Genomic DNA, 14,033 nt, shown 5'->3' with positions numbered 1-14,033 from the left:
TGTAAAACATTGCATACAAATTTGAGGGGCGTGTGTGTGTGGGTGTGGGTGTGGGTGTGGGTGTTTGTGTATAATATGAAATCTACAGCACTGTTGTTCAGAAGATTTATCAGAATAGTAAGAAATTGCAAAAACTCCAGCCACTGCTAATGTGCTCAGGACCTAGAGGACACCTCTATGAACTGTACCACCTTGCAATAACTCTCAATGTGGTTAGATGTTCACGTGTACCAATGCCATGGAGGTGTTACAATGGACAGCACAGAATCTAAGCCCAACAAAATCACACAATCACATGCATGTAAATCCTGAGTTTGACTGAGCAATACAAAAGACCACTCCAAACACATTAGACTGCAAGATGTAATGTTGAATGGTGTAAACTGTAAAAGAAGACAAGTCTTGATATGTCCACTGTTGCTGTTCTGCTCATCTCATCAGTCGTGTTGCGTTGGCCATTAAAGTTTCATGTTTGTCGAGTACTGCAAGTAACTGCAGTACATGTTGTTTTGCTGCTGCAGTCAGTTTGCATGTTCACATTGTCACTTTCAGCATCTTGTTATAAGTCTCCTTTCTGCAGAACCCTGTATACAAGACATCGGCTTGTACATTCTTGGATTGTACATTCCAGGAAGAACAGAACAAGGGCACATTTTAAGGCGATGTACATTTAATGGGCTGTAGCAGCTTTAACCCGTGTCATAACATTGGTTTACACATTAAAAAGAATAGTCTGTGTGAAGTTCAATTAAATGGAACATCTTTTCACTTGAATGCTTTGTGAAACTCTGCAAAGAATGCAAAGATCACTAAGTTGCACGGCAGATTTTTCAGCACCATTCTCCTTGTTCAAATAACATTAGCCATTATGTGAAGAAGATGCCACTGATGTGCAGTGCTGCCCATTAATGTTTCTTTGTGAAGAAAAAATGCTTTTCTGTCTTTAGAAAAACTGCTTTAATCTTAGAGAAGCAATCTCTTATATCAGTAATTGTGGAAATGATCTTTCAACTTAAAGCATTGCACATTGTACAATCATTGCTTTTTAGTGTGTGTGTGTTTCATATATTCAAGTCCTATTCATGCAGCTCAGAAATTGTGTATCTGCCTGTCAAGTAGACCAACACATTTATGGCACAATCTATATTTTAGACAATTACATTTCATCACAGCATACAGAGTATATGTATGCATGCCCTCTGGTACACTATGCACAGTGATTAAATGTCACAACAATGCTCAAACAAAATAAAGCTGTGTAAGGAAAATTAAGTATATACACATTTTCTGTCTTTATTTCTTGATTTAATATTAGAGGGAAATTGGGGTTAATAACTATTAAGGCAGATTTGTTTTTATCTATTCATTCGTTTTATATATTTGTTTTGTTCTGTAAACAGCTGTGGCAAGCGGTGAAGCCGGTGACCTTTCCGACTGCAGCTTGGAGGCTTTTCAGACCTTTGTGTAGTGACAAATGGAGGACAATAAGCCGGTCAAGCGTGAGGCACACATTACGCTGTGTAATATGGGCGCTAGGTAATGCACCTGTTCACTACATGTGCGTGTGCTAGCGGCAATATCCAGGCATGTCACCGAACACACACTGCACATACTGCACTACGGGTCCTGCCAAACGCACACCGATGCCGTTTTAAAAATGGAAAGCGGTGATGTGGTTCAGCGTTCATCAAAACCGCAGGACGAATTGGACGTGATCTATATAAGGCTCTGTTCACAGTATATTAAATTACCTGGGATGCTCCGAGGCTTTTGACAAGGTCAGAGAGTTCACCCGGCCTCTGCAATTTCAGTCCAGTCTAAATGTGACAACTCTAATTTCCAGGAACATCAGCAGCTTTTCTTGTTAAAAAAAGGCAACCACTTTGCATACATTATATTTTCGGCTACTGCTGTCGACTGTGAATCAACAACCTTTTTTATGAACGGTAACCTTTTCCTCATTTGCATAAAATTGAAAAAAAAAACAAATGTTAAAAAAAACCTTAAAGTAGTTATTAAAATGAGTAAAGATCCAAACAGCACAGTCATTATTTGACTGCACTAGTCTATTGCAGTTTATTTTGGCTTTTGCTTACTGAGAGATGCAAACTGGAGACAAAAAGCAAGCTGTCAGTCATTAAAGAAATAAAAATGAAAAGAACACAGCAGTAATGAAGGTCATTCACAACTCATGGAGGTCTTTCAGGAAAGGACATCAAAATACTTTGATACACTTGATATACTAACTTTCATATAACTAATTTAAATAATATATTTATTGGAATTGCTAATCATATTACTCTCTTTGTAGAGTCTTACTTTTTGTTTTTTGTTAGGTCTTTTAAAGATGGCAGGTAATTTTGGCTGACATTTTACATCAGAGAAAACAAAGACCTTAATATTAATAAGATACTGCCTCCGGTTGTTTTGGGTTACAAAGATATTTCTTTAGTAACAATAATGACCACATTGTCAAATTGTCATTTGTACAATAACAAATAAATGATATTATATATTGTATTATATATTATATGTTGTAAATAAATAAATAATGCACATCACAGATTATAACGTACATGTCTTACCCAAAGTTAACTGTGTGATATAGACGATTACTCGATCCCCAGGTTTCAGTTCAAAATCAACCAGATTTTGGTTCAGGGCACTCACCAGAATCTCTGATATCTGGTAAAGAGAATAATAAAGATATATAGCAAATTCCTCTAGTTTTCCCTTAAGGATCCTCCCATCTGTTGATACTGTATATTCACATAAGTATTGCAGCATTAAAAAATCACTTTAGCAAGATAAATACATAAAATATCCATCGGTTTAAAATGTAAACATCATCATTATCTTACAAACGGAGTGCAAATATCATTCAGTGAATAAAGCGTATAGCAAATTACCAGACAGATTCAAAAGGCTGTGTCTCCCTGAAAATGAAAAGCAATAAAAAAAATTTAAAACAGCTCACTTGATCAAGATCCTCCTCAATTTTTTTCTTTCCTTCTGACTGATTCTTGTTTGGCAGAAGGAAAAGTTCAGCAGCGGTAGGTAAACCAGGGAACACTGCCACCAGGAGCTGCTCCTCAGGAAACTCAGACACCTGTTGGTACACAACAGAAAAAAATGCACAAAATAATGAAATAGCTCTCAACTTTTTCTTATAGAAAACTACTACGGGGTTTATTGGGGATAAACATTCAATTGAGATATTGGGGATAAACATACAATTATCTCTCAATAGCACAATGTGAAATAATTCCTGAGACACTCATTCTCACATGCTCAGAATTTCAAAGTTGGCTACCTCTTCATCTTAGGGCAGAATGTCGCTTGTTAACATGAACGTGCTTCCGCATGTTTTTAGCTCTCTGCAATTCGGCTGTCCCTACTGTGTAATTATTGTAAACAAATTGACTCAGTGTTTGCTAAAACCACAGCTTTGTCTGGCAGTTCTACAATTCTACAACACAGAGGCCTTGGAATTCCCCATCTTTAAGGTCTATTATTGCCCATTTAACACTTTCACTTGAGAATGATTGAGGCATCTTTGATGCAACCTTCTCGGTTCTAAGATTAACCATTTACTTGTCAAATGGAAACCATTACTCCGAAATCAGGCCCTGTCATAACTCATTGTTGAAAGGTCTGGGAAGTTATTGAGGGAAGTCTCGGAATAACAAGCTTACTTCATGGTTCCTCGCCCATTTGGGATAATCAATTTTCATTGGGTGGGGGTCGATGCCCTGCTTGGTCAACCAGGACTGTATTAACTCTTAATGATCCGCTTGGTGCAAATGGCATGCACAACTTGCAAGGTGACCCTCTCTCTCACCACCACGTCATTTCTCATGTCCTTACAGATTATTCACTCAGCCGTTCATGCCAGTACAATTTGGCTGGATTCAGGCTTAGACATGCATGTATTGGTTCTTAGTAAATAAAGGATTTGTATCACTCTTAAACGGTGTCGGTGTCGGGTGTCGGGAGTCGGGAGTCAATGTCGGGAGTCGGGTGTCGGGAGTCGGTGTCGGGAGCTAGACCCATTGAGTGAATTAATACTTTGGTAACTTCGTCTATAAGGTGACATATTCGATTACTATATTATTTTTGAAATTTCTGAACTCACAAAGTTTGGAACATCAATTATTTTTTTGTAAACATAAACATTCAATTAATTTGATTCAATTACACCCAGAATGCAATTTCTTATTAAGTTAGCTGTAGATCCCTTTGATATGATTTGTAAGTTGGAACGATTGAAACAATCGACTCTGAAATGTACTGACGTTTTGGAAGGACGTTGCAAATACAGATTCTGCATGCCTTCACCATCCCTGTCCCTTTTGGATGATGACGATAAATTGTACTTGTCTGTTCCAGATCTTTGGAAGATGCTTTGACAGCCACAATTATTTTTACAATGGCTTGCACATACAATAGTCCCAAACAAGCAAATAAGTAAATAAATACATATTTTTTCTGTTTTTTTTTTGTTTCCTTTTAACAAAGTTTGGCAAGGTAATTTTGGTGATCCCTGACATTACTTTGCCAAATAACATTTCAGAAAAATGAAAACATAAACATGTACAGATAACTCAAGCTTAAAGATGGATTCTGAATGAATCCAAGGCACAGCAGAGCCATTGCAAGCTGCAATGTTGATCACGTTCAACTACAGGGTAAAATGATACAGCATTCATCAATACGTGTATCCATTTATTTAACACAAAAATACAGTGTAATATCTGTCATCTATTTGTCATATGCTCTTATCTGCAGGAATTTAAAGGTCACTAAGTCAAGAATGATATAGCTCATGTCATTACAGTAACATGCATAAGAGTAAAGGTACAGAATAGCAAGTAGCATGTGATAAAGTATCACACTGAAAAACAGTGTCAAGATAAAAGCATACAAACATGAATGAATTATTTTACACATAGATACACTTGACACACTTCAAGGTGATCACATATCACTGGATAGACATGGTGCCTAAATAATGATCTACAACAGCAAGATAATGGCATGTCAAAAACACTACGATAGATAAGGATGATGAGGTACTAAGAGCAACGCTAATGCGTGTACTGTTCAATGTTCAGAGCGAAATATGAAGTATTTCTTTGACGCAATATTTAAATGTCCCCATACCACTTCTGTAGTATAACCTTACTCATAAATAATGACGCGACATGGATTTGGTTGCATTAGCAACTCACATTTTACTTATGTTGTCAATTCTATTACTAATCGTTATAGTCCTTTTAGGGAACACTGCCATAAGGCTGACATAACATGGTCATACACATGACATAGCAGTCACAAGATGGCATAACAGATGTCAGTTGATGTCAAATTATATTAGACTGTCATACTATTATCTGTAAACATTATCTGTATGACAAGTATATGTCATTCGACATAAGCTGACATCATCTGCTATGCCATCTTGCGACAGCTGCTCTTTAATGTGTATGACCGTGTGTAATTTTATTTTATTACTGTAAAGTTACACTTTACTCAAGTTGTCCTAGAGCCCTTTAAGATGGATTCTTTTTGTTGCATGAATATTGTTCTTTTCACAACAATTTACACCTTTTTTTTCATCCAAAACTGAGGCACTGAAAAGCATGCATGTAGTCCTCCCCTCTGTCTGCTGCAGTCCCATAGCTGTGCTGAAGGAGTCCACTTGATGAGCGGTCGGTACCGCTGTACTGCATAATCCCGCTTCACCAGAGGAATCACTCTTTTGTGGTGAAACAAAGACAAACCTGCCAATTGAAACACTCCCTCCCCATGCAATGCTACTGCCAATTACGCTCCGCCCCGTGGGACTGCCAGGCATGGCCAGAATTAGATAACAGATTGTGTGGGGCCCTTCGGTACAACTGAGCAGAGTCTGGGCTTGATGAGCTCACCTGGCAACCCCATGTGAATTATCACAAGCCATTAATATTGAAATCTGACAAAGGAGTATATTAAAATTGCAGGCATATAAATGTGAACAGCGAGATTTAAAAATAATGGATAGGTCTTTTGTATGCAGTGCACTCCACCTGCAAAACAGGTTCAATTTATGCCGGTTTTGGCTGAAAATAATGGGAGATCAGGTAATCTTGAACATTTTTTTCAACAGCCTGGTCCTGTATTAAGCTGCAGGCCTTCTTGCACGCATACCAAACTTTAAAAGTCCATAAATGAGGATTAGACTAACCTGAATGCTCACTCATTTTAAACAGGAATCATCACTTCTGCAGAACACAACCTCAAACATAGGAGATCCAATCAGAAATTAATTTATCTTCACAGCACAGTTTGGAAAGTTCTGCAAACACCCAAATTAACGAGCCAAGCTGTATTTGTATCACTTGTGTGTACTTGAAAGCCAAAGTAAAAGAACAAACATCCAAGTAAGAATCACAAATTAAGTTGCTGCTAAACTTCACCAAAAGAGAAACAATTATTTTCTCGTATTGTTTTTGTGTTGTTTTCTAATCATAAAGCTTTTTTGTTTCAGCAAAATGTTGAAGGCATAGCAAAATGCATGTTACACTGAATGAAACTGAATGAAGATTTCACACTGTACTGTGTATTGCACTATCCACAGACATTAATCATTACGGGAACAAAGGCAGAAATACTGTTGTACCAAATAAAAGTTTGACACCAGTAGTAGGCCTACACACGTGTGTTAGCGTTTGTTCTTTCAGCTAACAATATGCCGAAAATAAAATGCTCTGGGGTTTCCGTGGCGGAACAGGAGGAGCAGGAGCCACACTTCTCACTGTGTCGGTTTTGATGAAAGTTTGGTCTGGAAGCTCTGAACACGGCAAACGATATCAATTTGAGGAAAAGTCACCGCATGACTGAGAACACACTAGGGCGGGCGTGAATCCTACAAAGAGCTGACTCCAAAAGTAACCCCCTAATGCCCGTGTCATTTTTCACAGAATGGCTTTGGGGACTTGAGGGCCTTGCATTGGAACAGTACCACCTTCAGCTGCACTACCACACAGCTCTCAACACAAATTACTGTATCCACAGTGACCTCATCCCTGCCTTTCCAGGGTTTTTTACAATACATATGCTCCAAATAAATACATAAATAAGCCATCTTAAAGGTTAATTGCAAGATTTTATTTCCACTTCTTACATCTCTTTGGGATTAGGAAGGACTTGTAAAAATAAATGATTCCAATTTAATTACCTTGTCCTTAAATACAGCTTAAGGAAAATGCTGGGGTTTTACTGCAGCATATTAATTAAATATGTGTTAAATCAGGTGGACAAAAGCATTCACCGCAGTTAGTCGGCATTCATTAAGGCTAAAACCTTTGGAAAAAGACACAAAACCCTTTTGGGGGCTTGTTTATTAGTTTTGTTTTCATTAAGTGATAGCTTTGGCTGTAACACAACATGATCAACATGGGTATTTTTAGAAAGAAAATGAATCCTTGTGAAATTTAAAGCCATGGTTCCCTCCCACCACCACCACCCCTGTAACACTGGTGGTCTGCAGATCAGTTTCTAGTTGGAACACACATCAAATCTGTGGTGAAAACACACAACATTTCCAAAACAATATTCTTTCTTTAATAACCCCATTGTCACTGAAACAAACTTTATTTTGTTTATTAACAAAAAAAGTTATTTGAGTAAAAGCCAAAAGGTTCAGGAAAATAAGAGGAGAATCCAGAGGCCCTTATAGAAGGCTGTCATTATTTGTTTATCTTTATATTATTTTATTAACATTGTAAATAGGCAGATGCTGGATTTATATTCAGATTCATGAACTTAATTTGCTCTAATTGAAAGTCATTGACCACCCATTTGCACCGAACAGATGAGATCTACTGCACCCTGCAAACACACAGCAGGGATAATGGAATAGGTCCAGGCATGAACATACTCTCAATGACCTAGTCCACCACGGCACATACAGACAGACGGACACTGCTGTACGTTCCTCACAGACAGACAGGGATTATGGAGCTCCATAATGTCTGGGACAAAGACATGTTTCTTCGTCTTCTTCCAGATGTTGTAACCAAACATTTCACATGTGGTTAAAGTGCATATTCTCAGCTATTATTAAAGCGGGTGATTTTTCATACATTTTGGTTTCACTACGCATAAATTACAGCTTGGGAATGCTAATTGACAAATTTAAATTGTGGAGCATAGAGCCTTTTTACAAGGAATTTAAATGTTTTGTTTCTTTCCCCCTGGAAACAGTAGAGAACTCACCATGGGAACTTGCAAGGACCCTAATGACTTTCAAGCAGTAAGAGAAAAGTGCCACTCACTTGCAACAGGGCTTTCTTAATCAACCTGCCAACATCTTGTCTCCACTCGGGAATGTCAGGGTTGTATTCATCCAGATTAGGGGAGAAAGATAAAAGCAGCGATTTGAAAAACTCTGTGAAAAGACAGAAAAAGGCCACCGTTTCAGTTACATTAATTTGACAGTCATCCACAGGCCCCTTTACCACTCAAATTATTTTTTGTTAATGCAACAAAGGTGAGTTCATCATTTGTCAAGCAACGATTGCTCAAGCTGCTTCTGTGATGATTGTAATTACTTTTTCAAACTTTCCACCAGTGATAGTATCTCACTGTGCCAGCTATAGTTAAGTAGGATATTCAACTGAAGACAATAATGAGGATATGAAATTATTTACATCTAATTATTTACATAATGTCAAGGGGCAACATTAGCTCAGGAGGTAAGAGTCGTCTGGCAGTCGGAGGGTTGCTGGCTCGATCCCCCTGCCCTGGGGGTGTCGGAGTGTCCCTGAGCAAGACACCTAACCCGAGCTGGTTGTTGCCTTGCATGGCAGCCAATTGCCGTTGGAGTGCGTGTGTGTGTGTGTGTGTGTGTGTGTGTGTGTTTGAATGGGTGAATGGGTGAATGAGAGGCATCAATCGCAAAGCGTTTTGGATAAAAGCGCTATATAAATGCAGTCTATTTACACATCTAACAATACAAATAGTACAACATGTGCTGTAATAATGCAAATACTGAATGCTGTGTTTTAAATATGAATGTAACCATAGCAAAAAGAAATGTGGGATACAATCAAATCCGTGCAAAGTATCTTAATTATAAACAAAGAAAAACACATTCACATCATGTGCTTTACCTTGAACTGCGATTGTCTTTGTGTCTTGGGATATGATGTCCCCAGAAGACACCTGTACTGTAACAGATGTCATGCCCTCTGTCTGAAAGGTGTGTGCGATGCTTCCATCCAACGTTATTATTGGCTGGAAAGAATAAGAATGCAGAAATGTGTGGTTTATGATTAAATCCCACACGAGGAATCTGAGAAACACACAGTACACAGTGCAGTCAACAAGCTACATTTGCTGTGGCAAGAGCAGACTCCAATCAGCATCGGGCCAGGTTCGGTTAGGAAGATTACCTCAGTGCTGTTCCCAAACCACCAGAAGTAGGTAACGGTTCTGGAGTGGCTGGGCCAGACGACAGCAGTGATGTTGACTTCCTTGTTCCTGATGGTAACGAATGGAGCCAGGAGGTGGACATGCTCTACTGGACCTGAAATAAATCACTGGCTTTAAACGTCCAGGCTGGACCAATGAAGCAAATTAAATAAGTATGTTTAAAGTGTAATTTCTTGTGGACAACTACACAAACTGCGTACTTTGCATTGTGTCTACCACAAACTTCACTCTGTCTACACTGGACCAAACTTTGGTATGTGTGGCTGTATCACAATGCATGTTGTAAACTAGAGAAACTACAGGTAATCGTGGATTACAGTACTATTACTAATAGTAGATCTATATAGATAGATACATATTAATAGTGGATTCCCATAACAATTACTGTAGTAAATACGGTAACGGTGGATTCCCCAACATACTCAAATGACGCTTACCTTGTATTTATCTGGGTTCAGTTTTTAAATCCCCACCTGTTTTAATGGAACTAAACTTAATCCAAGTTTTAAACAGCAAGACTCAGTTTCAGGCTCATCTAACACTCAAACACTTCAAACAGTTAGCAGGGAGATCAGTTCAGAATTGTGTCCAATGCAGTGCCAATGTCAATACCCGGACAACCATGGTACAGCAGAAAGCCAAGAATATGTGTTTGAAGTGCTGTCTTTGGTAAAAAAAAAAAAAAAAATTTTTTTAAATAAAATAAAATAAAAAAAGAACGTCTGACAACGTACACGTTATGTGCAAGTAGAGGGTAGTGCTGTCAAACCCGAGGCTGTTTTCTGCGAGCGCCGTCACTCTGAAAATCCCCGCCGTTCTGTAGACGTGTCGGATGCCGTCCTCGATCCAGCTGAGATTAGAGTAGGAGACTGCAGTCCCATCCCCAAAATCCAGCTGGATGTTGGTCCTCATGGAGTCCCCCTGCAGAGATCAGGGAGAACCTATTCTCAGAGGTGCTTCTGTTAGCACTCTCCCACTGTGTACACAGAAATACAAGCAGGTTCATATAAATATTTCATTGTAGCAGATACATATTTTGCCTGTAATATCTATGTAGTATTTCGATTATAATTAGAAAAATTAATTTTCTTGAAAACTATCAAAAAAATACTCGTCACATTTTGTAATATTTTTATCCAGGAAAAAGCAAGTAGGCCTGTCATGATTCTTTATTCATGTTCAAAAGTTTAAATGAACAATAATTTCTCTGAAATGGTTTAATAATTCATGTGGAAATGGATGACAATGAAATACATAATCCAGAGCCAAACAATATTAATGAACATTTAAGTATCTTCATTCTATGAAAATAGAATAAATAGATCACCTAAAATAACTTCACATTACATGACTACACAATCTTTTTTCATCATATCTAAATCTAAGAGCAAATGCACAATCATTTCCTTATGCATACAAAGCTGTTACAATATTTTAACATGATATAGTTCACGCCAGTTGCACAAAATAAAATACCGTTCATTGGCAAATACATGACTCAAATGACAGGTTTAAAAGCCTGTGGCAATGTCCTCAATTACATGCAGACTGGTAATTTGTCCCAGTCACCTGTTGCTATGGCTGATCTGAAACTTGTCCTACACTTATATGAAATAAAATGACCTCTCTATACACTCTGTGTGACAGCTACTGCTAGCGCACACAATGCTATAGCACATGAGATTTGGAAGGCAGTGACTGGGCTCTGATTGTATATTGCGTACATTATGTTCAATTCTGGATATTCTCTTATGAATGGGAAGCTTTGGGTGACACATATCTCGATGGCACTTCCCATGAGGTAAGCCAATCCAATTAACGCAATGGCTATAGATTTCCTTCAGCCTTAAACCCATCTCGGTTTGCACATGTCACGCAGCATGTACACCAAACAAAAATAAATTGGGCGCAGAAAAAGCATAATACGTCAATGGTCAATCTTGTGTTTCATAGACGTTTTATGTTTTTTTGATGAAAGTCTGCTGAAGTTTCACTAAATATAGAAATTCAGGTTATTAAACTAAAACCTCTGGGATTCGCCGGAGTTTTAGCAACCTTTTCCTGAGAGCGACACGTACAGCACAGCACATCTTCACTCAAGTAAAACCTTCTCATGACACTCGTTTAAACAAGATGTCCTCGCGCCGTGACTGTGATTAGGCACTGTGGACCCACACGGCTTCATTGGGCTTAATGAAGTCCCCAGGCAAGAGATCACAGGCCAAGTCAGAGCAGTCTTCACATGCACAAACTCTGCACATACGGACAGGGAGGACAAGACTGAATGCGTTGCGTAATTAGTGACTGAACGTACTGAAAATGAATGAACGTATGGACTCCTGCTCTTGGCAGGGGTCTTGGGGGGGCTATGTTTGGCACGCCGCGTGCGTAGACGGTGTGCCGCTCGATGGCCCCAGAGGCTCCGGCTTGAACATACATGCTTATCCCGACCAATCCGTGAAGCCCAACTTGCCCTCTGGCACACAGTAGCACACTGCGACGGAGATGTACTCATTTGTAAGATTGCTGTTAATGAACAGTAGCACTAAAGGCCTCCACACGCAAACCATATTTATTTTCGGCACGCGGTTGACTTTCAAGCACCGTGAAGCATTAAAAAAACATGTGTTTGCAACGGTCGGGTTTTAACCTAGGCACTTTGTGCCAGTTTTAGCTAAGAAAATTAAGAACAAAACAAAACAAAAAGAAAATGCATTTGCAGAAGCGCAGGAGATTGTAAATGTAATGCAATGCTACTGAGGCGCATGCCGTGGTTGTTATTCAGCGCTTGTTGTTGCTCGTTTCATCACTGTTTTCCTGTCAGGCATCCAGAGATCTTTCATCTGCATTTGACAGAGACGACTCGAGGTTACAGAAAGCAGGCCTAAAGGCTACAAGTGCGCGTCTCGAAAGCTAACAAAACAAAGAGCATTATGCCGTGCAGCCACGTTCGCACGCGTTAGCATTTGATTCACATAAACGGAAGAGTGCATACAGCAGAGTAATCTATTGTAGAGCCACAGATACTATATCAATCTTAGAACAGTATTCACTGAGGCTATGGCAAAGCCTTATTAGAAATAATACACCACCGGCAGGAGCAATATTGATATGTACCCACCAGTAGCAATAATATCATCAGAAAATATTTCAATGTTGTGGAATGAGTGTAGTTCATGAGTGACAGGGAGAACCTTCATGCCCTGTAAATGTCATGACACAGTAAGTTGGGTGGAAGTTTCAGTGTGTGGGGGAAAACATTTTTAATAAAATTTTCAGGCAATATGAATCTAGTTCTAGTTCTGAAAAAACGGCCACTATAAGGAGACAGAATAGAAACTTCCAGCTGTTTTCACAACCACAAAATGGTGCTGGTGGTGGTCCATAGCACCTTAACCATGTCGTATGCAAGACAACCTAAAAACAAAACATATAGTACATTATTCTAAAGAAGCTTAATCCATGGATCTCTGAAAACTAGAGGGAAGTGGGGCATGTCATTTTTCAATATCGAGTAGTAAGAAATATTTTTTTGCTGGAAGAACTTTTGAAGATCAGCGTCTTCATCTTGACAATCTGTCATGTAGGACTGCTGCAACCAAGAGTCATTAGTACCATGAACATTCTAAAAACACTACTGCCTTTATGGAAGTGAAAATTGTTATGTTTTTGCTGAATACTTACTTATCTTGGGATTTTAGATCAAAAGATTAGTGACATACTGTATTTTCCTGCATACTGTATATGTTTTATCATTTTACAGAAACAGATGAACTTAAAAGTAAATCAGAGCAGTGCTCGAATATTTGGTTGCGTGGCACTTAAGTGCAATGACTGCATCAATTCTCCAAACCAACTGAGATGAACATGTTTTTTATTCTTTTGAAATGCCAATCCAGACCTTCACTGCAGCAGGTTTCAGGGGATCTTTGTTTTGGAGGGGTGTTTGAATGGATTTTAATCAGGTGACTGACTTGCCGAATCCGAAACATTCCACGGATAATTTTCTTGCATATACAGTGTGTTTGGAGTAATCGTCTTGCCACAGGATGAAGCACTGGCAGAGGATGTTGGAATTTCTTCGTACATTGCCAGACAAAATCTGTTCGTACACTTCAGAATTCATCCTACTGCTGCCACCATTACATCATCAATAAAGATGAGTGACCCTGTTCTAGAAGCAGCTATACATGCCCAAGCCATAGCACCACCTCCCCAATATTTCACAGATGAGAGGGGGTGTTTCGGGTCATGGGCAGTTCCTTCTTTCTCCTCAGCTTTCCATTGCTTTAGTAAAGGTTTATTTTGGTCTCATTTGTTCATAAATCTTTATCCCAGAAAACAATTTTGGCTCGTCTCTGCATTGTTTCTGTTTATTCTAATCTGGCTTTCCATTCTTGCTGCTGATGAGAGGCTTGCATCTTGCAGTGTAGTCCCTATAATTCTGCTAACAAAGTCCATGCCGTATGGTGGCTTGTGATATCTTCACCCCCTGCCCTCTGGTGACTGCTGATGGACGTAATTTTAGGGTTTTTCTTCACAGCTCTTAGGATTTG

General features: G+C 39.0%; 1 protein-coding gene across 1 annotated transcript in view; it reads right to left on the bottom strand.

The window, feature by feature from the left end:
- sorcs3a (sortilin related VPS10 domain containing receptor 3a) overlaps window positions 1-14,033 on the bottom strand; it is a 197,485-nt gene that overhangs the window by 4,836 nt on the left and 178,616 nt on the right. Inside the window, exons 19-24 of the mRNA XM_061225390.1 lie at window positions 10,212-10,398; window positions 9,438-9,571; window positions 9,156-9,279; window positions 8,319-8,431; window positions 2,978-3,109; window positions 2,586-2,685 (exon numbers count right to left, since the gene is read on the bottom strand). Coding sequence (XP_061081374.1) covers window positions 2,586-2,685; window positions 2,978-3,109; window positions 8,319-8,431; window positions 9,156-9,279; window positions 9,438-9,571; window positions 10,212-10,398 — 790 coding nt within the window. The remainder of the gene's footprint in view (window positions 1-2,585; window positions 2,686-2,977; window positions 3,110-8,318; window positions 8,432-9,155; window positions 9,280-9,437; window positions 9,572-10,211; window positions 10,399-14,033) is intronic.

Source organism: Conger conger, chromosome 2 (assembly GCF_963514075.1).
Source record: "Conger conger chromosome 2, fConCon1.1, whole genome shotgun sequence".
Lineage (NCBI taxonomy): Eukaryota > Metazoa > Chordata > Actinopteri > Anguilliformes > Congridae > Conger > Conger conger.
The sequence above is the reverse complement of the archived record's forward strand: the minus strand, read 5'-3'. Positions and strand labels throughout refer to the sequence as shown.